Raw genomic sequence first — 27225 nt, 5'->3', positions numbered from 1 at the left:
TATGAAGAATTACAAGTTAATCTGTTTCTCTGGTGATCAAGCAAAGTTAAATCTGTCTTTCAGCAAAACATAGGGTCACCTGTTGCTGGAAAAATAAGTGTGTTAACAATACATGCTATTATGAATATACAAATCAACCAGGGAAAGAAAAGATATGCCACAGATTGTGGATTTTCAGAACTTGCTAGTCTGATTGCACTGCTCCGTCATTTGCTTCGCACAAACAGCAGCTTGCCATTCGCTTCCTCCTCCTCCTCATTGTTTTTAAGAACTTGCTGGATCTGCACATTATTTGCCCATTAAGTTTGTCACAGAAACTTAAGTCTGGTAACTAAGAGCTTAAGTACCTTGTAATGCTGTAATGCAATAATAATCTGCCTTTCTGAACCAGAATGGAAACAATTTAAAGCGCTCAGTCTCATTTAAGCATGTAGTCAATTGCTCTTATAGATTTTGAAAGTGTCAAATTTTAATTTTTTCCCTACTTTTCCTTTGTGTTTCATTTTCGATGAACTACTCTTCCTTTCCATACCTGATTTGACTCTAATTCATCTAATCCATTTCATTCAACTTTTCCATTATTCCTGTTTCTTTCTTTATCCTTAACTAAGGCCCCAGATACCCTGTTATCTGTTCACACTTCCAGCCCATTTTGGTGTAAAATTTTCTTGAGCTGAAATATACTGAAGTGGCTTGAATATTGAAGTATTTGCATTGTAGACATGAAATAAACTTGCCACAAAAAGTTGTCTTTTCATTACAAGTCTAAGTACCCTTTTAGGAATGTGATAAGTATTAATTGCTGCCAAACAATCTATCTAGCACTGAAGATTAACTATTACAAGTTAAGGCTAATTTCTTTAGCTATTAATGATTCGAGATTTCAAAAAAGTCAAATGTCATTTTTTTTAAAACTTCATTTTTTAGCCTCTCAATCTAATACATCTTTCATTGTCCTTATTCCTCTTTCTACGCCTGATCAGATTATGGATTCACTGACTCCATTTCAGACTTCCTTCTCATTCCTTGCTCTGTTAATTTCTCAACCCTTCAATCTGATTGGTTAGGTATTTGCCCTCTTCACTCAGGTTCCTGATGCCCTGGGCATGAATTCTGTTCCCAGGTCCCGATCCTGCATCAGGGTGAAATGCAGGAGCTATGGGGAGCAAATGCCAGCGGTGGAGCCATAAGGGCAATTTTGGAGGAGGCAACCAATTGAATGGCCACCTTCAGGAGTCCTGCAGGTGAGCTCCCGAACCTGGAGGGAAAATAGCAGTCAAAGGTCAGCAGTCCCAACGTCAGAGTTGGTTTCTGCGGAAGTATGTAGGGAAATGTGAGGGCGCCAGCCACAAAACGGGTAAAGAAGAGAGCCAGAAAGCTTGGACTCACCAGGCATGAAGGGAAAGCCGCCCGCCCCACCCCTCGCCCCCACAGTAACTTGCACTGCCATGGTTGCGGCTGAGGTTTAGAGTGATGGCTTCCATATTGAATTCCATCTCTGATGTCTACTTGGTGTGCTACTAGAAGACTGCCACCATTAGGGATAGGCAGTGGTGTAGTGGTATTGTCACTGGGCTAGTAATCCAGGGACCCAGGGTAATGCTCTTACCCAGGTTCAGATCCCACCACAGCAGGTAGTGGGATTTAAATCCAATAAAATATAATGATAACCATGAAACCAATGTCGATTGTTCTTACCTTACCTGGCCTGGCCCACAGCAATGTGGTTGCCTCTGAAATGGCCTAACAAGCCAGTTCACCAAGGGTGGGCAATAAATGCTAGTCTAGCCAGTGATGTCCACACCCCATGAATAAATGGATGGTCTCTGGCACTGGCTTGAAAATCCAGTTGGTATCACTGAAAATTCAGGTCCATTTCCCTTACTGTGTTGCCAACAGCTCATACTTTCAGCAACTTGCCTGCAAAATGTTTAAAATCTTTAAAGTGCAAGGGCAAATCGTACTGATGGCAGACAAAGTAAGATGAGATAAGAAAGACGCCCAAAGTGGCAAGATAAAGCTAAGCTATAAGGTTATAAGAAGAATATGCCATGAAGCCACTCATTCAGTGAAAAATGTTTCTTAGGTTGCAAGTGAAATCTACCATATTGTTGTCTATCTGCAGCATCTCTGTTATGTGTGTCTTCTATAGATAGTTATCCCAAAACCCAACAACCTAAGCTGCAGTTTGTGGAGCATGTGGAAATAAAGAAAATAATCATTACAACATTTATCAACAAGTTCTTGGTGTTGCACCTCAGTCACCCATCATGAATCTGAAGCTTCATCGCTAAAGTCAATTTTGGAGGTAACTGACAAAGAACACAAATAGAAATAAATGCAAACAATTTTAAATTAAGTACTTACAATTTTCCCACCTGACCTCTGATCAAACTGCACCATGGTAAACCTCTTTGTCTCCTTTTTATATGAGCAGTAATGTTTCACCCAACTTGAACCAAAAGGACCCGTTCCTATAACATGCAAAGCATTCAGATGCATTACACTATTACAAAACATTTACCCATCACAATAATAAAGTCATTTACCTTTAAGCACTGAATTAAGACGCCACTTGAAAACTGGCTTTCATGCCCATTTTGAGTTATGACAATTGAGCTTGTTGAGATCACAAATAACTGAATTTTAGCATTGCTGAAAAAGAGACATTTTGTTGAAGCTTTTCATCTTGCACTCATCAGGATAGATGCAAGAATGCCAAATTTCAAAAGGATGCTGGCTAGTTGACTCTAACTGATCGAGACATTGCCACGGAGAATGCACCAGGGAACTACTGCCCCCTCCGCACCCCGCCCCCCCACCATGCTTTTGTTTATTCCAAAAACAGGCGCAATGCAGAACATGTTCCTTTTGCCTGCAGAGGACAGGTCCTTGCATATGAATACATATAGCTTCTGACAATATAAGTGACCTACATGCAAGCCCAAATGATCATCTTAAATTTGCTGTTAGTGTCATTAGCACACTCGGGGTTGTTCAGCAAGTGCTGTCCAATCGCAGAATCACAACTATCATACCATTATTCTCTATGTTTTTTAAGCATGGACTGGTCAAGCATGGTCAGTACTCTGCCAATTATGAAAAGCCACAGGGATGTGCTGTTTGATTCGCTCCACCAGTTATTGGGACGTACAGCCTACATACCTAGCATGATTCCAGCACTGAAATTCATGTACCATATTACTCACTTGTGTGGTAGGCAGAACGTCTTTTCAGTTTGATGGAAACAGCCTGTTAGTGGAAAACACCACTGTGTTGCCACTGCATAGTAACAGCATCAAACAGCTAGCTTCACCTATTGATCAAATTTTTGCGATACTTTATCCTTCCAGAGTAATTTGAGGTAGACTGGGCACTTTTCAGTCCGAAAGTGGCTGTCTTAGGGCCATAAGCATGCGCAATACACAGTGAGCAATGGTCTGATCGGGGTTGTCATTATCCCACAGGATAGCTTTAATGTGCCCTATTTTGGCATCGAGTAAGTAAGGCTTAATTACTTACATTTGCTCCTCATGCAAGCTTGGCAGGTGAAGCTAGCCATTTCACACTGCAGTATTGGTATAGAGTAAGGACTTGGTCAAGTTACCACAATGAGCATCCCCTGAAGACTGAGGTCATCAATCAAAAGCTGCTTCAGGTCATACATGAAGGCATCATTTAATAAAAGTAAAATTGCAACTGCTTCTATGTGCATAATCTCCAACATTTTTAAAATTATCCCAGCATTGTCAGCAAATAACTAGTCTGAGCCACAACAATCAAATAATCATAACCAATGTCCCAGCGAATCAAATAACTGAAGTGGCAGATAGGGTTTTAAGATAATGAATGTGGGGGGTGAGGGTGCAGAGAGGATTCAGGAAAGAATCAATTTAAGAGCAGAATGTTAAGACTGCACAGCGCAGTAACAGTTTGGATAAAAATAAGCAGAGTGGGTCAAAAGGGCCAAAAGCTGAATGAAGGTAACGGGGCATTTGTGACTAAGGTGATATTAGGGAAAAATAGAAAGAAGTTAAAGCTTAAGGCTCTTTATCTGAACATGCAAAGCATTCATAACAAAATAGTTGAATTAATAGCACACATAAAAATAAATAGGTTTGATTTAATAATCATGATGGAAATGGGGGACTCAAAATAATAAGAGCAGCCACTATGGCAGACCAAAAAGGCAGGGGCAACACCTCCTCAGCCATTTCTGGGAGGGCCAACACAATTCTGTGCGCATCATAAAATTCGTAACGGGCTTGACAGATGCTGGGAGGATGTCACCCTAGCTGGAAAATTTAAAACTAAGGATCATAGTCTCAGAATAAGGGGTCAGCCACTCACAACTGGGATTAGGAAAATTTTTTCAAAGGGCACAAAACTTTGGAATTGACTGATGCAGTCAGTCATTGAGCATATTCAAAGCGTAGATTAACTGCTTTTGGATACTGAGGGAATCAAGAAATATAGAAATAGTAGGGGAGGTAGAATTGCGGTAGAAATCAGACATGACATTGAATGGTGGAGAAGGCTAGAAGGACCTTGTGGCCCACTCCTGCTTCTATTTCTTATGTTTTTATTTCCTTCCTTTTTAAAAATAAAATTAAAGAACACTTTCTTAAAGCCAGTTTTTATTGCTGATTTTATGATCCTGAAGCCCAAAGTTCATGGAAAGTCCCGATCTCTTGGTCAATAAAGCCTCTTCCTGCAAAGGCCTGTTGTCAAGTTGCAGCACTGTCAACTCTACCAATCTATTTCAACTGCTGAGGGAGATAAGTAACAAGTAAAAATATGCAGACAACCAAAGCTTCGTAGAGTTTTTAAAAAAAAATTACAGCCTCTATAAATAATATTCAATTGAAAACTGCTAGATGAAATCAGCCAAACAAAAGATTGAATGCCATGTGAACAAACGTACATACTTTTTTCATGCAGGTAAAGGTAACCCTCCATAGTAAATGGAGTTGTTCTGGTCAACTCATGAGGGTTTTTCTTAATCTTATTCATCAGTTCCTCTACTTCTGACCTTGCACCTTCAAATCGATTTCTTGCCTGTAAAACAGAGTAATGTAAAGGAGTTATACAAATACTCAGTGACAGGGTATGTAACATCAACATTTATTGGTTACTGTTTCATTGCCATTTGCAGCACCTTTGTGTGGTATTACCTATACTGCAATCATAAATAGGGACTGAATTTTAAATCCCCAAAATATTGGTAAGTTGGACTCAGGTAAGATATCAAAACTTTAAAAAATCTCGAATCCAACTCCAACCTGAATGAAGGCAGCACGAGGCTGGCAGTAAACCCACTCTCAGGAGGCAGGTTAGCTTTGTAGGTTAACCCTGGCTGGCCTAGTCTCGGGAAAACCTGCACCTGAGGGAGGCAAGGGCAGCTTCGGGGAGAAGGAACCTGCACCCCTCCCTAAAGCACTCCCCTTAAAGCTGCCAGCCCAATCAGAGGGCCACCAGAAGCAGTGGAAGGTTTTGAGTCAGATAAGGGCCCTGCAGCTTAGAGCAGTTAGGCAAGAGAATGTTTTTAAGAAATTCCAGCACCAAGTGCTGAAGGGGAAACTCTTCCAGGGATATTGTTGGGGCCAATGGGGCTGCCTTCCCAGCTTGTGGCCCCTTCTTTGCTTTAAAAATCCTCCCTTCGTCGTGGTGGTGACACCCCCCCACCCACCCCTGTCTGCTGCTGAGAGGATGCCTCCATTTATCTGATGGCCTCATCACACAGCGGGAAGGCCGAAAATGCCAACGGCTAAGTAAAGTGGCCCTTAATAGGCCCCTTGCATATTTAAATTGGCTGCCTATCTCCTTGGGGCAGGCAGCCTGCCAATTTTGGTCCTGCCATCAGTAAAGTTCCCCGACAGTGGGACGCAGTCAGGGAGCTGATCTGCCACAGCTCTCCATGATTTTACTGGCCCCATCGCCTCTAAGCCCACCTCCTAGGGGCCGGTGTTAAAATAGTGCTTAACTGATTGCAAAAATCTTCAAAAAATCCTGCGGTTGTGAACGACGCTATTAGAAATGCAACTGCTTTATTCCTTTCTTTTATGTTCTTGCATGAAGTATAAAAAAATCAGGGAAGAGCTTTTTCCAAACAAGATGATATTTCAAAATCCAGTTAGTCATTTATTTCTGTTTGGACAGGAGATGGCAGCACCATGGTTCCTTGTAATATTACCAGCATCCGCAGTTTTTTTGTTTTTATTCCTTGTAATATTGATGTGTATATTTGACTGCAGAAGATCAACGTTAAGCTTTATACAAATCTGAATTCTTTTTCAAAAGGGTTAATAAGCCCACAGCCTGGTTAAATGCTCGAGTCTCTACGAGAAAACTTAGTGTGTTTCAAATCCTAGGTTACCTGTCCATCACTCGATTATATTCCTTAGGTGTTTCTAAATAAATAAATTCACCAAATAGTGAAATTAGGCACTTTGGGACTTTGATTACATTGATGGCACTATATAAATACAAGTTGTTGTTCAATACGTCTCAATCAAATTTTTAGCTGCAAGTGAATAGTTTCATGACACGGGGAGAATTTGGAAAATTGGCTACCACTGTCAGTTATTTAATTTCCGCTCTCATACTATAAAATAAAATTGCACCCAGCTATGTGCAGATCATTACCCAGATTTTAGCACCAAAAGTCATTAAAAAAATATTCAACATGAAAGAAAGAACTCTACAAGAATCAAACCAGGAACAATTTTTTTGAAACCAGATTCACCAACTTTGATCCAAAATGGAAGCATACAATCGAGAGCTATTTATACTCAACTTTTTGAAAAACAAAGCTTACATTTTGTATGTTGAGGTGTAGTGCTGTTTTGTAGTGGTTAAAATCTTTGGCCAGCTCATAGCCCTGATGATAAAAGGTGAAAAGCATCTGAAAAAAAGACAACATCTGAAAAAGGAAAAAAAAGGTTACTTTTAATTCAATATAATACATTTAGGTAAGAAAAGGAAGGAAGGGGGATGGAATATTCACTAAAGGAATGGTAGTGGTAATTTTACTAGCTAGTCATCCAGAGGCCCAAGGCCTCTAGAGTTCAAATCCTACCATGGCAGCTGGTGGAATTTACATTCAATTAGTTAATAAGTCTGGAAAAAAAAAGCAGTTTCAATAATGGTGATCATGAAACTAGTGGATTGACATAAAAACCCATCTGGTTCACTCATGCCCTTTAGGGAAGGAAATCCACCGCTCTTACCTCCTCGTCTGGCTAATTGACTCCAGACGAACAGTGATGGGGTTGACTCTTAACTACCCTCTGAAATAGCTTAGCAAGCCTCTCAGTTGTATCAAACTGCTACAGAAAAGTTAAACTCCAATAAAACTGAATGGGCCACTTGGCATCAACCTAGGCACTGGAAAGACAAAGGCATACCCTACTCAGTTGACCCTTAGGATCATCTGGGATCTTGTGCCAAGATTGGGAGAATTGTACCTCAGACTAGTCAAGCAACAGCCTGACATAGTCATGCTCACCAAATCATACCCTACAGCCAAGACTCCTCCATTACCGTTCCTTGATATGTCCTGTCCCACCAGCAGAAGGGACCCATCAGAGGTGGCAGACAGTGGTATACAGTCAGGACGAGTGGGCCTGGGAGTCCTCAACATTGAATAAGTTTCACGGTATCACATCAAACATGGGCAAGAAAGCCTGCTGAATACCACCTCCCCCTCAGACGATTAATCTGTATTCCTCCATGTTGAATACCACTTGAACGAAGCATTAAGGCCAACAAGGGGACAGAATGTACTCTGAGTGAGGGAATTCAAGGATGAAATATTTGCAGCCAGGTTCAGCCAGAAGTACCAAATGTGTTTCCCAGCATTGCAGTGTTCAGCCAATTCCATTTGCTCAATGTGACATCAAAAACACTGGATACAACAAACGCTATGGGTGTTGACAACAGCCCAGCAGTAATACTTAAGACATGTGCTCCAGAACTAGCCATTATCCTAGCCAAGCTGTTCTAGTACAGCTACAATGGTGACATCTACCAAACAATGTGAAAAATTGCCCAGGTCTGTCCGGTCCTTAGAGGACAAATCCAATGCAACCAATTATCGGACCATCAGTCTGCTCTCAATCATCAGCAAGTGATGGAAGGTGCGATGACTCATGTGCTTTGGAAAGCACGTAGGTTTTGTGTAATGTTCCTTTAAGACTAAAGCAGGCTGGGGTGTATTCTTAAAGAGGGTGATTCATTTTCTGATGATGACATCATTAGGTTCCAAGAAATGTCCATGTGACCTGGGTTTGCCATGAGGGTGAACAATTAAGAAGCAACGGATAAATAGAAAGCAAATTGCAGTGGTACTGGGTAAATCAGTGTTTCCTGATTGGCAATTCAAGACACAGAGAATTTGAATACAAAACAAAAGACATGCAAGGCTCTCTCCAAACGGAACAATTTTTCTTTGACATTCTTCAAATAGATTCTGGCATTGAAGCAGGTCTCTGAGAATAGAGCAAGCCTGTTTTACTGCATGTCATACAGCTGGAAAAACAGAGAGTGGGGAAGAGATAGGGCAAGGGACTGTGGATTTGGAAAGATCTATTGCTACTATCTCGGTGTTGCCAGAGCCTATTGGGCCTATTAGACCACTTAAAGAGGCCAGAGAAGGGAGTTTGTTGGGATTCTGTACCATCAAGACTATCATGACCAAGAGAGTGAGGGTTTGTACCCATGCGTCTTGTCTGTGTCCAAGGACTTCGGATGGAATATAGCTGCTGCTGAATGCAACTCAAGAGCCAAAATGACTGGATAGGAAGTGAGAAAGCCTACAAAATGGAGGCCGGGTTGGAAGACTGAGAGATTGCCTATGGTCCCACATTTGTGTGGAAGTAACAAGAATGTTGTAACTACCCGAGTTATATCTTTGTTGCATCAATTATTTCAAGGGAAATTTACCTTTGATTGAAATACACTTCATCTGTTTATGTTTGAACTATGTTGGTTTTAGTTGCTTTGTTATAGTAAAAGTTTTTAAAAATGAAATCTTGTCCAGCAGTGTTCTTTCCGATGGCAGTGTGGGAATTTCTTTCTTTTAAAATTTATCAGTCTCTACAGGGACCGCAACATATACAATGGGTTCCTATATCCCTATTTCGCCGAGTAGTAGCTACGAGATACCTTTTCCAGGTGCTTTCCTCAGTATTTGGAAAGTTTCTTAAATCCACCACCAGCAGTAAAGCCTGTTCTGATGATGCTTCTTCCCCCGTGCCTGGCCAGAACAAATCTCCTGAATCTGTAGAGACTGTAGGATGCGCCTTCAGTGGTTTCTTGATGCAACTCTGACTAAAGACCTTCTCCCTCCAGCATTTGGCTGCAGTAGCGTATGATGTCAAGCAGCCTTTTCAGTCTGCTGACCACACAGAACCCCTGCTGTCTATGTGATATTCATTAATTTATAGGGAAGCCTGTAACCTGATCTGAAAAGTGGCTTCCCCTGCCCTCTTCCCCGTGGCAATATGAAACACATTAACCTAGTATCTAGGTAGGAATGATAATTAGCTGTTGAGAAATGAATGGACAGTTCACAGCACAACTGTTTCAGCCCAGTACCTATAACAACTTTCTGGGATTTTGGAAGACTCAGTGTCTACTCATGGTAAACTCAGACACTGCCGCCATTGACTCCAAGCATAAATACTGTGCACCTTCTTCTGAGTAAAATAATCAAAACCTTCTTTTGGTCTCTAACAATTAATCTGCCCGACCTTACTATCAGGTAGATTGCAGAACAGATCACATGACCCATTTCATTTGCCCTAAATTTAAAGCTACAGTCCCAAAATGTAATGATCTTCCAAACCTCATGATTATTGGAAAGCACGTAGCGCGCGCGCAGGGCCGGCGGGCAGAGACAGCGCGCAGGGCCGGCGGGCAGAGACAGCGCGCAGGGCCGGCGGGCAGAGACAGCACGCAGGGCCGGCGGGCAGAGACAGCACGCAGGGCCGGCGGGCAGAGACAGCACGCAGGGCCGGCGGGCAGAGACAGCACGCAGGGCCGGCGGGCAGAGACAGCACGCAGGGCCGGCGGGCAGAGACAGCGCGCAGGGCCGGCGGGCAGAGACAGCGCGCAGGGCCGGCGGGCAGAGACAGCGCGCAGGGCCGGCGGGCAGAGCGCGAGGCGGGCGGGCAGAGCGCGAGGCGGGCGGGCAGAGACAGTGCACGGGGCGGGCGGGCAGAGAGTGCGGGGTGGGTGGGCAGAGACAGCGCGTGGGGCGGGCGGGTGGGCAGACAGTGCAGGGCGGACGGGTGGGCAGAGAGTGCGGGGCGGGTGGGCAGAGACAGCGCGCGGGGCGGGCGGGCAGACAGCAACAGCTTCAAAATTGGAAATGGAGCTCACAGCTCAAAGGGAGAGAAATTGCAGAGGAAAATCTCTCTATACCAGTAGTATCCCTATTTCCCGACCCCAGAACCACGCTCTGAGATCCTCAATTGTGCTAGATTTAGTCCCAAATTTGAAGAGTGATGTGGAGTAATTTTTTCCACTTTTGAGAAATTAGCAGGAAAGCTAAAATGGCCATCAGATATCTGGAGATTTTTAATTCGAGGGCAGCTGTCAGGGAGAGCCCAAGAGGTCTATTCCATGCCGACTCCTGAAGTGTCCATAAATTATGAGCAGACCAAGGCTGCCATCCTAAGTGTCCGCAAGTTAGTCCCAGACGTACACCATCAGCAATTCTACAACTCTCATAAGCCGACGCAAACCTACATCAAGGTTGAACAGCTGAAGCAAATCACGTCTGACCAATGGGTAAGGTCCCTGAGGGTCATATAAAAAAATTGCTTACCCTCCAACCTGCAGATGAACTTGGACAAGCAGGGAATCCTCACAACCCAGGATGCAGCATTCACAACAGACAGCTACGGTCTCACCCGTAGGGCTGGCACTCAGGTAGAGCCTTTCCAAACCATTCCCATAAACGCTGGAAAGATAAGCAGGGTGAACTAGATAGAAAGGCCACCCACCCAGAAAGCAGAAAGGAAGGTGCGAGAAACCCTCCAGCAGCCCGTAAGGAGAACACCCAGGAACCGGTGTGTTCCCATTGTAACAAATAGGCCACTCCAGGCCTGAATCCTTGAGATTGCGAGGAAAGCCTGTAGGTTTAATACAGTTCCAGGAGTAGTCCCCCATGCGTGCCCCAGTGGGTAGTGTGGCAGAGTTGGCAGAGACTCCCGCTGCAGAAAGTCATCCCTTGGAGGGCATGGCACCATGTGTGTCAGAGCCAGACAAGCTCCCAGAGTTTCTGGAGTTTTGTCCCTTTAGGAACAGTGTCCCCCTACCCATCCCAAGATGTGAGCAAGTCCATTGTACCACACAGGGGCCACTTAGTCCTTAATGTTGGAGGAAAACCTAAACCTACTCCTCCCACCCCCCAGATCCCCTGAGACCCCCCTGAAGGTGCAAACACTGGTCAGTGGAGTGGGGGAAGGATCTGTGTTTGCTTCCTTCCCTCCTTCCCCCCCCCCCCCCACCCCCCCACCACCCCCACCACCACTCCACAGGGTCAATCTGGAGTGTGACCTTGTTTCAGGCCCTGTCATGATAGGGATTGTCCTCGAATTACCAGTAGCAGGAATCGATTGCCTTCCTGGAAACAAGTTAGCTGGCAGCAAGTGTTAGCCAGGGAAAGAAAAGTGACCAACATCAGCCAGCAGAAATCTGCAGGCGTGCAGAAGGCTGGGGAATGTTTAGAGGCCCATATGGGTGAAATAAAGCCCATAATCATTGAGCAAGAGCAGCTTGAATGTAACAAAGCCAGGCCAGTAGAGTTAAGGAGGTCCAGGAAGGGCCAATAGAATTTAAAATAAACTCAGGAGAATATCCCAGAATAGGGAAGATGATGGTATGGGAGATGCCCTGCAAACTCTAGGAGCCTGAAGGAAGGTAGGTTATTTAACCAGGAATGACCAAGGTTAAGGAATTGCCTGAAGTATGGCTGGCAGAAAGCTTCATTCTGAATTTAAATAGGGACGAGCAGGTAGGGAGTGAGATGCCTCCCCCAGTTAAAACGTCTCCCCCAGTTAAAATGCCACAAGGGAGCACAGCTGGAGCTGCACTTCCACTTGAGAGCAGTGCTGTTCCAGGGGACAGGAAACAAGTTAGGAGAGTGCCCACCTCCATCCAAAGCCGCTCCTCTCGTCTGACCTTCTGACTCGGGCTGAGTGAGATCACTCCAACACCGTGTTCCTGTGGCCTACTGTCGAGTCCAGGAGAGTCGAAGTTAAGTGAGCCACAGCCTGTGTTTTACTACACTAGCTGCGTACACCGGGTAAGTTTAAAGATCCAGCCACTTTGACAAGCCAGGGAGAAGTGTATAAGGTAAGTGAGTAGGATTTATGGAGGTGGGGTGTTTGGATTGGGCTGGACCTAAGGGGTACAGGTTGGGTCGGATTTAAATCACATTATTGGGCGGTTCCCAGTGCAGGGTACTTGCCCAAAGGAAGTTTGAACTTCCCAGGCAATTGCCATGCACTCCTTACCTGGGAACTTCTGGGAGACGGGGGAGGGGTTGGGTTCCTCAGCACATCTATGGGGTATGCTCCAGATACACTGCCCTGGAGCTTGGAAGTTAGAGGCCATTGTATTTGAGACAGAAAGGACGAAAACAATTGACAAACTAAGAAAGCTAAAAGGGAATAAAACCCTAGATCTGGATGGTATGTATTTTCAATTCATTTGTGGGATGTGAGTGTCACTGGCAAGGCCAGCAATTATTGCCCATCCCTAAGTGCCCTTGCGTGAACTAGATGAGTTTTTTTCAACAATCCGGTAGTTTCATGACTGTTATTAATGAGGCCCGCATTTTATCCCAGATTTGTATTAATTCGTTGAATTTAAATTCCTCTAGTTGTTGTGGTGGAATCTGAACTCATGTCTCTCTCTGGAGCATTCACCCAGGCCTGTCGAATACAAGTCCAGCAACATTACTGGCAAAATCCAGCCCGACATCTGGTTTCAGTCAGCCTTCAATAACGGCAGGTAAATAAGGCATTAATTGGGTAAGGCTCATCCTCTCCACCATCACTTTTGTTAGCTGCAATTATGCACCATTCAGTTCAGTAAAATACAATCCAAGTTTAGATCAGAAATTGGAACTAGGATCAAAGGAATTTCCACACGAAGGTGGTCCATATCGACAGTTTTAGGGAACAGGAAAAGGTTATTACGCTCTCAATTTCAGTGCAAACACTTATGAATAAGTGGATAGTAACTTCATGGGTTTAAAAAAAGGAGAAAAATAATCAAAGTTTTTCTCTAAATATGATCATTTTACTTACAGGCTCCACAAACTCAAACTTCCTGCGCTCTTGGATTTCTTGCACCTTACACACATACTCTAGTGATAATTCATAGTAGTGTTGCCGAATCTGCTCTAGTTGACTATCTGCCTAAAAGACACAAAGATATATTGCAATTTTATGGAAAAGGTAAATTATTTTTTAATAACACAAATATTTGTTCAAATTGCAAATGCTTCAGGCTATACTTCCAAGATCTGTACTGTATTAATAGGTTTTGAGCTGAAAATTTATAAAAGGAGTAACACTTATTCAGTAATTCAGAAACAATTAAGAACATAGGAAAAGACCAGTACAGCCCATCTGGCTGGTTGAAATGTCCAGAAAACATATTCCACAATATTCATTATACCTTTCTGTTTGAAGTGTTTCATTGGATACTTGTACAACTCTCTCCTGAATTTATTGATGCAATCAACCCCTATTGTCTCCTTGGCAGCCCGTTCTGCATCTTCACTCCCCCACCCCACCCGTCTCCCATTAGTTAAATCTAAACTGCATTTTCACTCTCCCCTTTTCTAAATTTTCTCAAGTTCTGCTCCAAAGACTTGAGCACCAATTTTAGGTTAACTGAGGGAGTGCTGCATTGTCAAGTGGACCAGAGGCCCTTTCCACCTTCTTGGCTTCTCCAAGGGTGCAGAGTCAAAGAGCTCCATCGGTGATAATACCACCATTTTTCCGATGAGCGGTAACCCTTCTGCCACTTTTTTCTCCAGCTTAAATTGAGATGTGTACTTATTACGCTTTTTCGAATGCATTGTGATGGATCACATGGGACACATTTGCCTTTTTGATTGCTTGGGAGATGGCCTCTAAAATCAGCGGAGGGAAGATCAAGCCTAAATGAGTCACAGTAATAGCTGGTAATTAATAATCATAAGCATGGCTTGATCCCTGAACAACCAGGGTTGACTTTCACACAAGGTATGTGAAAAGTTTTTTTTAAAAGGACAAAAGTTATGGAGTTGACTTTTAAAGAGATTGCCTTTTACACAAGTATATATGGTCAATGCAAGTTATTTCTTTATTTCAAGGGTTTGATCAATTGATGGTTTGACAAGTTATCTTCACTGCAAGGCATACATGCAACTTTCACGTGTAGCGTATTTAACCTCTCTTGACTCCTCCATTGCTGCAAAACTATCAGACTGCTTATCGGACATCCAGTAGGCGAGCAGAAACTTTCACCAATTAAATCTTGGGAAGGCTGAAACCATTGTTTTTGGTCTACACTCCAAACCACATCCCTCTCCTTGGCGACAGTCGGAAACTAAGCCTGTCTGCTCGTAACCTTGGTCTTACATTTGACCCCAGGATGAGCTTTCGACATTATATTCGCCTCATCACTAAGACCTATTTCCACTTCCACATCGCCCAACTTTTCCCCTGCCTCAGCTCAGCTGCTGCTGAAACGCTCATTCATGCCTTTATTGCTCTAGACTGAACTACTCCAAAGCACTCCTGGCTGCCCTCCCACATTCTACCCCATGAACTTGAGGTCATCCAAAATTCTGCCGCCAATGTCATAATTTGCACCAAGTCCCATTCACATATTACCTCTGGGCTTACTGGCCCACACTGGCTTCTGGTCAAGCAATGTCCTGATTTTAAAATTCTCATCCTTGTTTTCAAATACCTATATGGCCTTACCTCTACCTATCTCTGTAATCCCCTCCAAGATGAGAGGGTTTTGTTTTGAGGTATTCAATATCATGAGGGGTTTGGACAGAGTAGATAGGGAGAAATTGTGCCCACTCATGAAAGCATCGAGAATGAGAGGGCAGAGATTTAAAGTAATTAGTAAAGGAAGCAATAGTGATATGAGGAAAAGCTTTTTCACATAGCGAGTGATTAGGGTTTAGAATAAACAAAACTGAGGGTGTGGTGGAGGAAGGTTCAATTGAAGCAAAGGGATTTAGACCGTTATCTGCAAAGGAAGAATGTGCAGGGTTAAGGGGAGAAGGCGGGGAAATGGCACTAGGTGAGTTTCTCATTTGGAGAGCTAGTGCAGACACAATGGGCCAAATGACCTCCTCCTGCACTGTAACAATTCTGAGATTCCGTGAAATCCAGTGGTAAGAAAAACAGTCCAAACAGCAGCGTCCTCTCCCAAACCAACTTGCTCAGCATCAAGATGCTAATCATTTACGGGACATGTTGCTCATCTGCCTAACACGAGATTCCCGAAGCAACTGCTCTACTCAGAACTCTGTCGTGGCAGGAGACTCCCAAGAGCACAGTGGAAATGCTTTGGGGATGTCCTCAAAGCTTCCCTGACGAGGTCAAACATACCAGCCAACTTGTGGGAGAACACTGTGACCAAGGAAAATGGAGAAGGCTCAGTCAGGAAGGCACCGAACACATCAAGAGACTTGGTCAACAACATGCAGAGGTGAAGTGGAGGTATTGGAGGGAGCACACAAACTTCCAAACAATTCAGCTACTCAACTTTTCAAGCCCGTGGCGGAGTCTGCAGATCATGCATTGGACTTACCAGCCATTTCAGAGCCCACCGAACCTGAGTGGAAGCAAGTCATCCTCGATTCTGAGGGAAGAAGGAGGAGGACGATGAGGGTGACAAGGGGGACAAGGAGGAGAACAAAGAGGAGGAGGAAGAGGAAGTGGAGGAGGAGGAGGAAGAGGTAGAGGAAGAAGAAGCCCTCTTTGACCAAGTTTTTGATTATCTGATCTAATATCTCCTTATATGGCTCAGTGTCAAATTTTGTTTTATTACATTAAGGAATTGAAATGTTTTATTACATTAAGATGCTATTGCTGGAGTCTGGTCCTTCATTCCCCCAACTCAAATTGTTCCAACTGATGGTCAGAGGCACTGAAGAGGGTGCAAAAAAAAAAAAGACCTTCAAGGTTGATACCAGAAATCTGAGGTTATAGCTATCAAGAAAGGACAAATAGGCTGAGTCTCTTTTCCCTTGAAAAGAGAAGGCTGAGAGCTGACCTAATAGAGTCTTTAAAACTTTGGAAAGCTTTGATATAATAGCCACAGGGACAATCTTTCCACTTGTGGAGAAGAGGAAAACTTGAGGTCATCAATATAAGATAGTCACTGAGTATCAAACAAGGAATTTGAAAGAAATTCTTTACCCAGAATAGTGAGATTGTGGAATTCACTACCAGGGTCAATTGTTGAAGTAAATAGTATCCGTGCATTTAAGGAAAGCCTAGATAAACATACAAGGGAGAAGAAAATAGAGGGTCATTCTGATAGAGTTATGAGGAAGGATGGGAGAAGTCTCAAGTGGAGCATAAATGTTAGAATGGACTGGTTGGCTGAATGGCCTGTTTCTCTGCTGAACATCTATGTTATGCTTTAAAATATTTACAAAAATCAATTTGAATTGTAAGCAACTATAGAAAAATATGCAAGTTAAATAGTTAATTCGATGTTGTTTTGGTTTAAGGATTATTCAATTAAAACATACATCTAGAATTCATGTATTTAATTAATTATGTGGTCACAAAAACTATATAAAGGTTACAATGGAACACATGCACTACCATCTTTATAGCAAAATTCCCACCCCTCCAACCACTGAATAGAGCCCCCCACCCCCCCAGCCCTCATGAACCCCCACCTCAGCTACTCCCCTACCCATCTTCCCCAAGCCTCTGACTTCCCTCTGGAAACCCCCAGATAACCCTCCTGACCCCTCCCACCCCACAACCTCCCTAACTTCCCTCCCAACCCACTCCCAGACGCCCTCCACACTCCCGCAACCAATCTGACTATCCTCCAAACCCTTGACTACTGTCTCCACCACACCCAACAACCCGACCCATCATCTACCCACTTACCTTACACACTTAAGTTCTCTGCTGTCAAAGCGGCTGGCATATTTAAACCTGGTGGAATACCGCAGCTGGTGCTGTAAAAAAAGGGATGTGACTTCATTCCCCCCCGATGCTGATGCACTGCACAGAAGGGCTTCAGGAGCTGCTGCTGTGCTACCCATTTCCTGGCAGGGCAGGGTCGGAAGTCAAGGTGAGAAATGTGCAACTCCAGATTAAATTAAGTAAAACGGGGCAGTGACCAATCTAGCTGTAATTGCCACTCCATGGAAGATTCGGTCCAATAACTGAAGTAAAATTAGGACTAAATTTGTTGTTCAAATATTATTTAAAGTAAGACTGAACTGCAAAATAAACTAAACCATTACCTCTATTATTAAAACAATTTTAAAATAAATCATGCTTGAAACTGAAAATTCTACTGTCGCAGTTTAATCATAATTTAGTTATGGTTGGGTAGTCACATTTCAAGGCACCCTATATGCCAGCTTTGAGGTAGGTTAGTGCATAATGACAACTCTGGCAAACATATTTTGACAAAAAAAAATCACTAACTTTTCAGCAGTATATTTCTGGCTTTCCTACTGACTTTAAAACGAATTAAGATCTTTTGAAGTAAAGTGCTTTGGGACACTACATTTGTTAAAGGCATAATATAAATGTGTAAGTCTTTCTTTTTCATTAATATGTTATGGTTATTTTTCAGGTTGGAGGTGTTCCCCAGAAGTCAATGCTAGAATCACTGTTGTTTTGATATATTGTTACAATTGTGAGGTATATCACATATATTTCAGTATTGTATCTTCTGGTTTGTAAGGTGACTATATTTTGGGGCTGCAGCTTTAAATGTAGGGTAGGTGAAAGGGATCATGTGGCCTTTGCTGGAGTCTGACAGTAAGCCTGGGCTGTTTAATTGTTAGAGATTGGGGGAATAACAGATTGTTTTATTGAGAGGGTGGTGCAAGGTATTTACAATTGGGGATAATAACAACAGTTTTAAGTCTACACTAAGGAGACCTTGAGGTTTCCAAAGTCCCAGAAAGGTGTGACAGATATTAAATTGTTAACAGTTGTGCTGTAAACTATCCCTTTACTTCTAAGGTTGGAATCAAGAATAACTAATTAACATTTCTACTTAGACACAAAGCTAATGTGTTTCCTGTTACCATGGGGAAGAGGGTAGAGGAAGCCATTTTGGGATCAGGTTACATGCTTCCCTTACAGAGTAAAATATCAAATTTTGCCAATAATGCCAAACTTGGAGGAGTGGCAAACAGTGAGGGTGATACAAATCAACTGCAACAGGACATAGATAGGTAAGCAGAATGGGCAAACATGTGACAAATGTAATTTAATACAGAGAAGTGAGAGGCGGGGATTGGTAGGTGCAATATCGACAGTTCTAAAAGGTGTGCAGGGGCAGAGGGACCTGAGGGTTCATATGCATAGATCTTTGAAAGTAGTAGGACATATTGAGAGTGGTTAGAAAAACATATTGGGCTTCATAAATAGAGACATTGAATACAAAAGCAGGAAGATATGCCAAATATTTATAAAGCTCTGATACAAAAACAAAAATTGCTGGAACAACTCAGCAGGTCTGACAGCATCTGTACAGAGAAAGACAGGGTTAACATTTCGAGTCTGTATGACTCTTCATATGGACTCGAAACGTTAACTCTGTCTTTCTCTCAGATGCTGTCAGACCTGCTGAGTTTTTCCAGCAATTTTTGTTCTTGTTTCAGTTTTCCAGCATCCGCAGTATTTTGCTTTTATTTATAAAGCTCTGGTTGGGCCACAATTAGAGTGCTACATTCAGTTCTGGTCATCACACTTTAGGAAGGACGTGAAGGTCCTTTAGAGAGTGCAAAGGTGATTTACTAGACTGGTTCCAGGGATGGAGGATTTTAGTTTCAAGGTTAGGTTGGAGAAGCTGAGGTTGTTCTCTATGGAGCAATGGAGGTTGAAGGGAGATTTGATAGCAGTGTAAGATTATGACTAAATAGCTTTACGGAGAGCTGGCAAAGACTTCATGGGCCAAATGACCTTCTTCTGATTTATAAATGACCTTCATCTGATCTATAAATGACACTATGATTCTATGCAGCCAGAATAGACCTAAACATCAAGCATTTTCTATTTTAGAGTGGAAAAAAGCACCAATAATAATCCACAATCCAATTACTCAACACCATGCTATCATTTTATACAGTCACTGATTTTATCTCCTCTGAAGGAATTATTTTCCACCACTGCCACCCTACCCTTCCACCACCTCTGCCTTTACTCTCTCCAAACTCCACCCAGTGCTTCTACCTCCTCACCAAAATATACAAATAGGAATGTCTGATAAGATTGATCAGAGGAACAAGAACAGGCAAATAATAAATAATTTCCCCATTTATCCATATCCATGATTTGTCTGATGGACTCCGTCATTTTAATTATTTTAAATTCTCCAGTCCCATCATCAACTTTTCACTATGGACATAGAATTCTTTTACAACTTTATTCCTCCCTAGGACTGTCTTCAGGTCTTTTTCTGCTCCTTTAAAACAATAGCTGAACCAACTCTGTCATGCACCACCCTCCTCCTCCTGGCTGAACTTGCTCCAAATAAAAGGCACCATAATTGGAGCCCACAAATTTTGCAAAATTTGTAGAGCTTTTTACCTAAACAGAGCCATACCTGCCCTCTACTGCAGTCACATTGACAAGCGCACTAGTGTGGCTTCCTGCTCTCAGTCTGATCAGAAAAATTTCAATTATTATGCTTCCAATTTCAATCTTACACTTTCCCATTGTCCATCTCAGCTTCTTCTTTACACTTCCTTGATTTCTCTTCATCTTTAGTGATGGGTTTCCCAATGACATCTATCCAAGCCTGATATCTCCAAGAATTACTTGGCTTATTCTTCTTTTCATTTTTCTTACTGTAATTTACCATCCCTTTTTCCTAGTTTCTCTTTTGCATTTGTTCTGATGACTCCACTTTCCACATCAGCACATCTAAAATGTTCCTCCTTTTTCTGCACCTGAGTTTTCCCCTCCAGAGCATTAAAAGGGATGTATGACCAGGTTCTCCCTATATCCCAGGACTCTACACTGACCCTGTCCTTTCAAAACAGTAAGCTCTCTTCATCTGCCACTCCACCAGCCCCATATTCACAAAATCATCTAATACTTCCAGCTTCCTACACCAAGATCTCAACACCAAATACACTTTCCCCTCCAGCCCCTCTCTACTTTCTGGAGAAGCCATCTGTCAGTGAAAGCTTTGTTCTTTTTTCCATTACCCCTATCTGCCCTTCTCATGCAAGTATCCATTTTCATCAGTGCAGACTACTGCTCAGGGTCCCAAAGACTACTTCTACTAAATATCACAATCTATGTATTGTATAGGCTACCAATGAGTGGTAAAGATATAAAGGAGGGAAAGTAGAGAGATGTAAAAACTAGAAAGTTTTGGCAATAGAGGACTTTAATTATCCTAAAATAGGTTGGGACAGTAATTGTGTAAAAAGCAGAGAGGGAAGAGAGTTTCTGAAGGATACTTAGGAAAATTTTCTTGATCAGTACGTTGCCAGCCCAACAAACAAGGAGGCATTGTTGAATCTGGTTCTGGGGAATTACTTGGGACAAGTCAAGAGTTAATAAAGGAACGCTTACAGAACAGTGATCAAAATATCATAAGGTTTAGCGGCTATGGAAAAGGAGCAATCTGGAGTAAAAATTATTAACTGGAGGGGGGAAATTTCAGTGATTTGAGAACAGATCTGGCCAGGTAAATTGGAATCAAAGATTGGCAGGCAAAACAGTAAAGGGACAATGGGCTACCATTCAGCAGGAGATAGTTTGTGTATGGTTAAGGTACGTTCCGACAAGGGGGAAAGATAGGACAAACAAATCTGGCGCTCTATTGAGATCACCCCTCATCTACCAGAGGCCACCCCTCCTTGGGCCTGCAGCCAGCCTTTCTTCACCCTGAGACCACTCCTCATCCAGCCCCTCCTCAGCCTCAAACCAAGGAAACCCATTCTGCCTGAGACAGAAGAACCAGTTTGTGGGCATGGCAGAAGCCATAACCAAACTGGCAACTAGTTTCAGTGATGACTCACTGCATGCCCTCAGTCAAACTGCTCAGGCAAGGCGAGAAGTCCTCTTCCTCAGGAACAAAAGGAGGAGACCTCCCTGCCTAACCAAGCAAACCTGGATGGAGGTCTCAGAGGTGGTCAGCAGCCATGGGGTTGTCCAGAGAACCTGACGGCAGTGCCACTAGTGGGTGAACAACCTTCACCACTCTGTCGATGGGAATGACAAACTTCAGGGGGAGGGGGCAGCAAATAGGAGAGTGGCACTGCCAACTCACACAAGTTCGCTCCAGAACGGCCCAGTCGACAGGCATGCTTTTGGCTACAGGCACTGCAGCAACCATAAACTGAAATAGATTTGTATTTAGTCTAATGCACATTGACCTCATTCTACTGTATCTAGCAGGATGAGAGCCCATAATGCCAGGGAGAGAGCACTGACAGTAACAGCATTCCGTTCATCGGAATCCTGACCCCAATGGAGGAGGTGGTGTTAGAGCTGGCAGGATATCGGGGCAGCTGCTCCATCGTGATGGCGAGGCCAGAGTGCAATCAGATGAGGATGAGCCACCTTAAAAAGGGCACAGGAGAAGCATCAGGCGAGTATGAGGGTGTTTGTCCCATCCAAGTAACAGACAGGGTTTGAGCTGCAGTCAACTTTATGTCTCTTGTCTGGAGTTTCGCTTGGGCGTGATCATTCTGTTTTTTCACACAGGCTAGATCAATGACAGAACCAGAAAGTGCAGAACCATATGGCCATCATCTCCAGGGGACATTAATCTACCTGAGTAGATGGAGAGGGCATCAGAGGGTGCAGCATCCCATCTTTGCCCCCTTGCCTTCACCAAAGCAGATACTTTGGTGGATATGTGCTCAGGAGTAAATTCGGGGTAGTTTGAGCAGCACACAAGCACCTGACCAACTGTCACAAGACTGTGACACCCAAGACCACTGATACTCAAGAGGACTGTGGGAGATGAGACCTATGCTGAGGCCCAGGAGTCACAGCCTCCAACAGTTGGTCAGGCACATGTGTAGTGCTCAAACCAGACTGTGACCCCAAACCTACTCCTGAGCACATACACATCGTGGTGACAGTATCTGCGCTGGTGGAAGATGGGAGGGCAAAGACGGGATGCTGCAGCCTCTGATGATGCGTCTCTGGAGTCGCCTGAGAGGCGACAGATGCTGAAGTGCAGCATGATGTGTGTAAAGATCTGGTGGAGATTCCAGCATGCCCTGAATTGGACTGTTGAGGAATCCATCCAAGTCATCAGTGCTGTGATTTCGCTCTCATCTGCACATGTGGCCTCCTCCATGGAGAGATTTGAGACTCTCATGGATAGCCACACCCAGCAGACCATTCAGTGGCTGCCAGGGACATGCACTGATTTGCATGCCATCACCTTGTGTTATGAATGCAGGACTTTATGAGATGATTATGTTTTGGCACTGCCTCTTTAATTCAAGGTAAACTGGAGTAGTGAAGAGGGTCATGTGATCGGATACAATTTCTGCCTGACAAGCCTGTGTGCCTTGGTTCCCGTGGGGGCAGGGGGGCTCAGGTTGAGACTTACTGGGAGCAAGGTGCAAAATGTTTACACCTGAAAACAAAGGTAAGAGCACCTGGGCTAACGCAGACTGACTTGTAATTCCAAGTCTTTGGGCAGAAAACAGAAAGAGGTCTCTCAGAGGCAAAATACTGCAGCTGGTGTGGTCAGCAGAGAGAAGAATGCTGCAGGTTCTCGAAGAGCTACCAGGCAGAGTTCAGAAGGAAGGACAGTCTCTGGTCGAAGAGACACATCCATGAAAATCTAAAGATTTGCCCTAGCAAGGCCAGGAGCAAAGATCACCAGAATGGATCTTACTACTGGCAGTCAGTTCGAAAATTCTCCAAAAATCAAGAGAAAGAGTATATTGAAGTACTCCACCCAATCTGTCCTAAAACCTGAATCTCATTTCGAAACAACCGATGGTCTCTTTGATAGTTGCTCTGGTCACAGCGTGGCTCACATTATAGCGACCCTCCACCTCCGTCCAAGGATTCTTCACTGGTGCCACCAGCCATCTCTTCAGTGGGTAATCAATATTGACAGGAATCTATCCTTGCAGGCGTGAAGGGGTGTGGTAAAAAGCTGTCGCAGTTGGGAGTGCCAGAGCCAGAGCAGGTAAGCATCATGGCTCCTCTCAGGATAACGAGCGCCTCCTGCAGGATCTGTTGGCGGTGGTCACAGACAAGTTGCTCGTTAAGGCAGTGAAAACCCTTCCAGTTAATTATCGGTGCAAGAATCCAATAAGGATAAGGGATGAAAATGCAGTCTCAGTGCTATTATCTTAACACAGACCAGTACTCCCATTATTCCACTGTTGACAACTATCTACCGAAAGGAGGTGACCTGGTTCATATCATTGCATATTATTGTTTCTGCTCGAATTGGTAGCCAAATACTTTTCTGCTTTTGACCACCTTTACTTTCTTGAGATAAAATGACGCTTAGAGTGGGATTCTCTCTCAATATTTGTAAAACCTTTGCCCTGGTACATTCTGACTCCTCAGGACAAATACTCAAAGGTTTCTCATGGCAATGCTGGCTTTTTACTCCTAGCAAGATGTGAAACATAGTGAAATAATTTTGATAATATACTTCAAGAAACACATGAATGCCAAGAGAAAGAAAACCAATGATAGAATAAATTGGGCAAATTGAATGTTAACTGTGTCCCATTTCCTTTACAGTAAAACATCCAGCCAAGATTTTTTATAAAAACATTTCAAGTTAGTAACTAGCAAGAGACAATATCCTGCCTGTACTGCTCAATTCTAGATCATTTACAGCCACCTAAGCTACAGCTAACAAGCAAACTGGGTGGCCCTATTTCAGGATTGGATGGATGCAGGTATTGTACAGTCTGAGATAACGGGCTGACACCATGTTGCTTTTTACATAGGATTGAACAGGTGATTCTTGTGCATTTTCAACCAGTTTAAACATCTCAGGCCGAGAGGCTTCCTCACTGACCAAAGCAGGAGCAGCATTTTAGAACTAATGTGCAAATAACTTTTTCTAATCCATTAGGCCCAAGAAATTTCAACCACTCAGCCAAGCAGACAAAGGCTTCTGATATTAATACCAATTGGGCAAAGGCAATCATGGGGCGAACCACAAATACTTCACAAGCCACACGTTGCAGACTGTCAATTTACAATATCAAGTTAATGGAAATTTTCCTAATGGTCTAACAAATATAAACCAATGCATGGCAACTACAGCATAGTTATACAAAAGCAGTCAGTTTGAGGCCAGCACTTGTTGCGCGTGACGCTTATTCGGTAAAGCTGAGTTATACAGCAAGGCACTGGCTATAAATACGAAGCAACCATGTGCAGAGCTCATTTAAAAACTGGATAAATTTTCATGCTGACTGACCGCACAAATGAATTTTTGACATCAAAAAGGTGAAAAAATGTAATGTAAATGTCTCCATGGCGCAAGAATATTTCAGCATGCCTAAACTTGGAGTGATTTAACACTGTTGATACAATGTCAAAAGCCTTTCCCATCAACACCGAAGTAAAATGTTCTTGCTTTTAGCAGGCGAGTGAGCCATACTTGGCACTTGCAGTGACTGCTGCTGGAGATTGCACAGGTTTCAAGACTGATCTAAGATTTCAGAGTACTGCGGTTGGTGCACTACAGGGGGTTGTCTTCATCAGGTGGCAGTCCTGGTCAGGCAGTCGTCTTAAGGTGGAAGATGGACCAAGAAAGATTGAGGAAGACGGGGGAAGAGCCCCCAAGCACCTTGGTTAGAAAGCATAATGCTGCCATCACAAGCTACTGAGATCAACACACTCTGCAAACTGTCTGTCTGTCCTCTGGGATCAGTGAACAACTCTCAACTGTTACAGGTTGCATGCTTTTCCTGACTGCTTGGCTAATGCATTATACCTAAACTACTGCTTCCTAATAAACTGTCTTAAAATTACTTATTAATTCTCGGCCCCTTCTGAGGTATTTGTGACTCCTGAACAGAAAAGCTTACAGATTGCTGTCAGCAATAGGATTCACAGTGGTCAAGGTATCATTGGCTTGAAATTTGAGAAGCAACAGTCTTAGCTTGTAGTTAAATGCATGTGGAGTAGCTATTAAGTGAAGCCAGGAGTTGCAATAAACTTAATAAACTACCTTAAAATTTTCCTGTCTGTTTAGCTAAAGCATCATTATCTAAACTGTTGCTTTTAATCACTTATGAGTTTTCGCCCGCCTGAGGTAATCTGTGATTCTCAATAACGCATTCGGAGAACCCTAGCAGAAACTATGCAATTACAGGCTTCAATGTAAATGTAAACAATTTTAATATTTATCTTTTAACAACACAAAAGACACAATAAATAAAATTACATTTGAGGAGATTTCTACCAAATAAATTACTCCTGTACTTCTCCAGAACTAAAAGAACTTTCCTTGGAGTTTTTTTTAAAATTCTGAAACAAAGTTGGCACTGCCAAACACCATTCTATTAACACACAGAATGCGGCTTTTTCTATTTTATGATTCACTCCATAAGTTTACAGCTTAATCCTCCTGCTGCCATTGTCCATTTGGAGCACAGAAAAGCTTCACCTGCAATATTTTCCACTGTCAAGAAGCTCATTGATACTCACCATCTAGTTATAAACAGGGCTATCAGCAGCCATGTATCGAACCCCAAACACCAAAGAAAAGGAGAGAGAAGGTTCTTTTTAAAAAGACTAGAAACTAGAAGGGGTGGGCCAATTGTACAGGGAGCTAAGTAAAACATAACCAATGCACGTTTAGTACCTCTGATTTTGGAAATCCAATGAAATGTGGGTTTTCTTGATTAACAATGTTAATAATCACAAATGACAACCAGTTCCTGCATTCCATCAGCTCCCAAATGGAATATTATGCTCAGATGTAATATCCATTGCTTCAAGCTCCCACAATAGAGTAACGAAGGCCCGGTTTTCCCAACTCCCTAAACCCGACTCCAGAGAAGGTGCCCTGATCTGTTGCATTTTCACTATGGTTGGAGGGGGCAGGTGCGTAATGGCTTCCAGTCTACTGACCCCAGAAACATTACAGATGCAGAGGTGTGGGTCACGCAACTTGGTCGGGATTTAGAAGAATGGCCGGTAAGGTGTTCCTGCTGTGAAGCAGGAAGGGGATGCAAGTGTTGCTGGTGCTCAGGGGAGTTATCAATCAATAGTGAATAGTAACTGTAATAGTTGTCCAGCTGGATGCTGACACTGGAAGAGTTCCATAGGGCTTTCCATTGGAGAATACAATCATTGCTGCTGCCTATTCACCTTAGAATGAAGCAGCACACCCTACAAAGTTAAAGCTGGAAAAGCCTCACAAGACCCAGCCATGAAGATGACAGCATCTTGGCAGCATCAGCTGCTCACATTATTTTGTATTGACCCAGATTACCATAATGCCTCAGGGGACGACTAATAGACACCATATTTGTCATGAATCTTTGCCCTTCCACAAAGAAAATGAGTTTCTTTCAACCCACCTCTCAGGGTGCGGCCATGCAATTGAGACTTGCAGGGGACCCTTGCAACCGCACACTGTAATGGCAGTACAGTGTGACTCAGCGGGAACAGGCCAACAGGGCACTGTGTGTTCAGGAGCACAACATGCCATCTTGGAATGACAGGAACAAAAGCTAGGACACCTTGCATCATTCAGCCCCTTTTCCTACATCTCTCTCACACACACACACACACCAAACCCCCCCCCCCACCCCCCACCCACACACACACACACAATCCCCTCACCCCCACCCCTGGCCAACATCAAGCATTGATGAGAAAGAGAACATGTATGTAAGCATGCATGTGTATATGAGAACCTTCCAAGCTGGAAGCTTTACATGCCTTTTCTTTTTCCATATGTCACATCAGGAATGTCACAAATCACAAAGAAGGACAAGAGTGGAAGGAGAGGGAGGGT

The 27225-nt window shown here is 43.3% G+C and overlaps 1 protein-coding gene across 5 annotated transcripts in view; it reads right to left on the bottom strand.

Moving 5' to 3' along the window:
* Positions 1–27225, bottom strand: part of arhgap10 (Rho GTPase activating protein 10) — a 305162-nt gene that overhangs the window by 126347 nt on the left and 151590 nt on the right. For all 5 annotated transcript variants that reach the window (XM_041193989.1, XM_041193998.1, XM_041193964.1 and 2 more), the window contains 4 exons: positions 13323–13433; positions 6818–6922; positions 4929–5058; positions 2368–2474 (listed from right to left, as the gene is read on the bottom strand). In XM_041193989.1, the coding sequence (XP_041049923.1) occupies positions 2368–2474; positions 4929–5058; positions 6818–6922; positions 13323–13433 (453 nt within the window). The remainder of the gene's footprint in view (positions 1–2367; positions 2475–4928; positions 5059–6817; positions 6923–13322; positions 13434–27225) is intronic.

The sequence above is a fragment of the Carcharodon carcharias genome, chromosome 1 (genome assembly GCF_017639515.1).
Source record: "Carcharodon carcharias isolate sCarCar2 chromosome 1, sCarCar2.pri, whole genome shotgun sequence".
Lineage (NCBI taxonomy): Eukaryota > Metazoa > Chordata > Chondrichthyes > Lamniformes > Lamnidae > Carcharodon > Carcharodon carcharias.
Note: the sequence above shows the minus strand (reverse complement) of the source record. Positions and strands in the feature narration are given on the sequence as shown.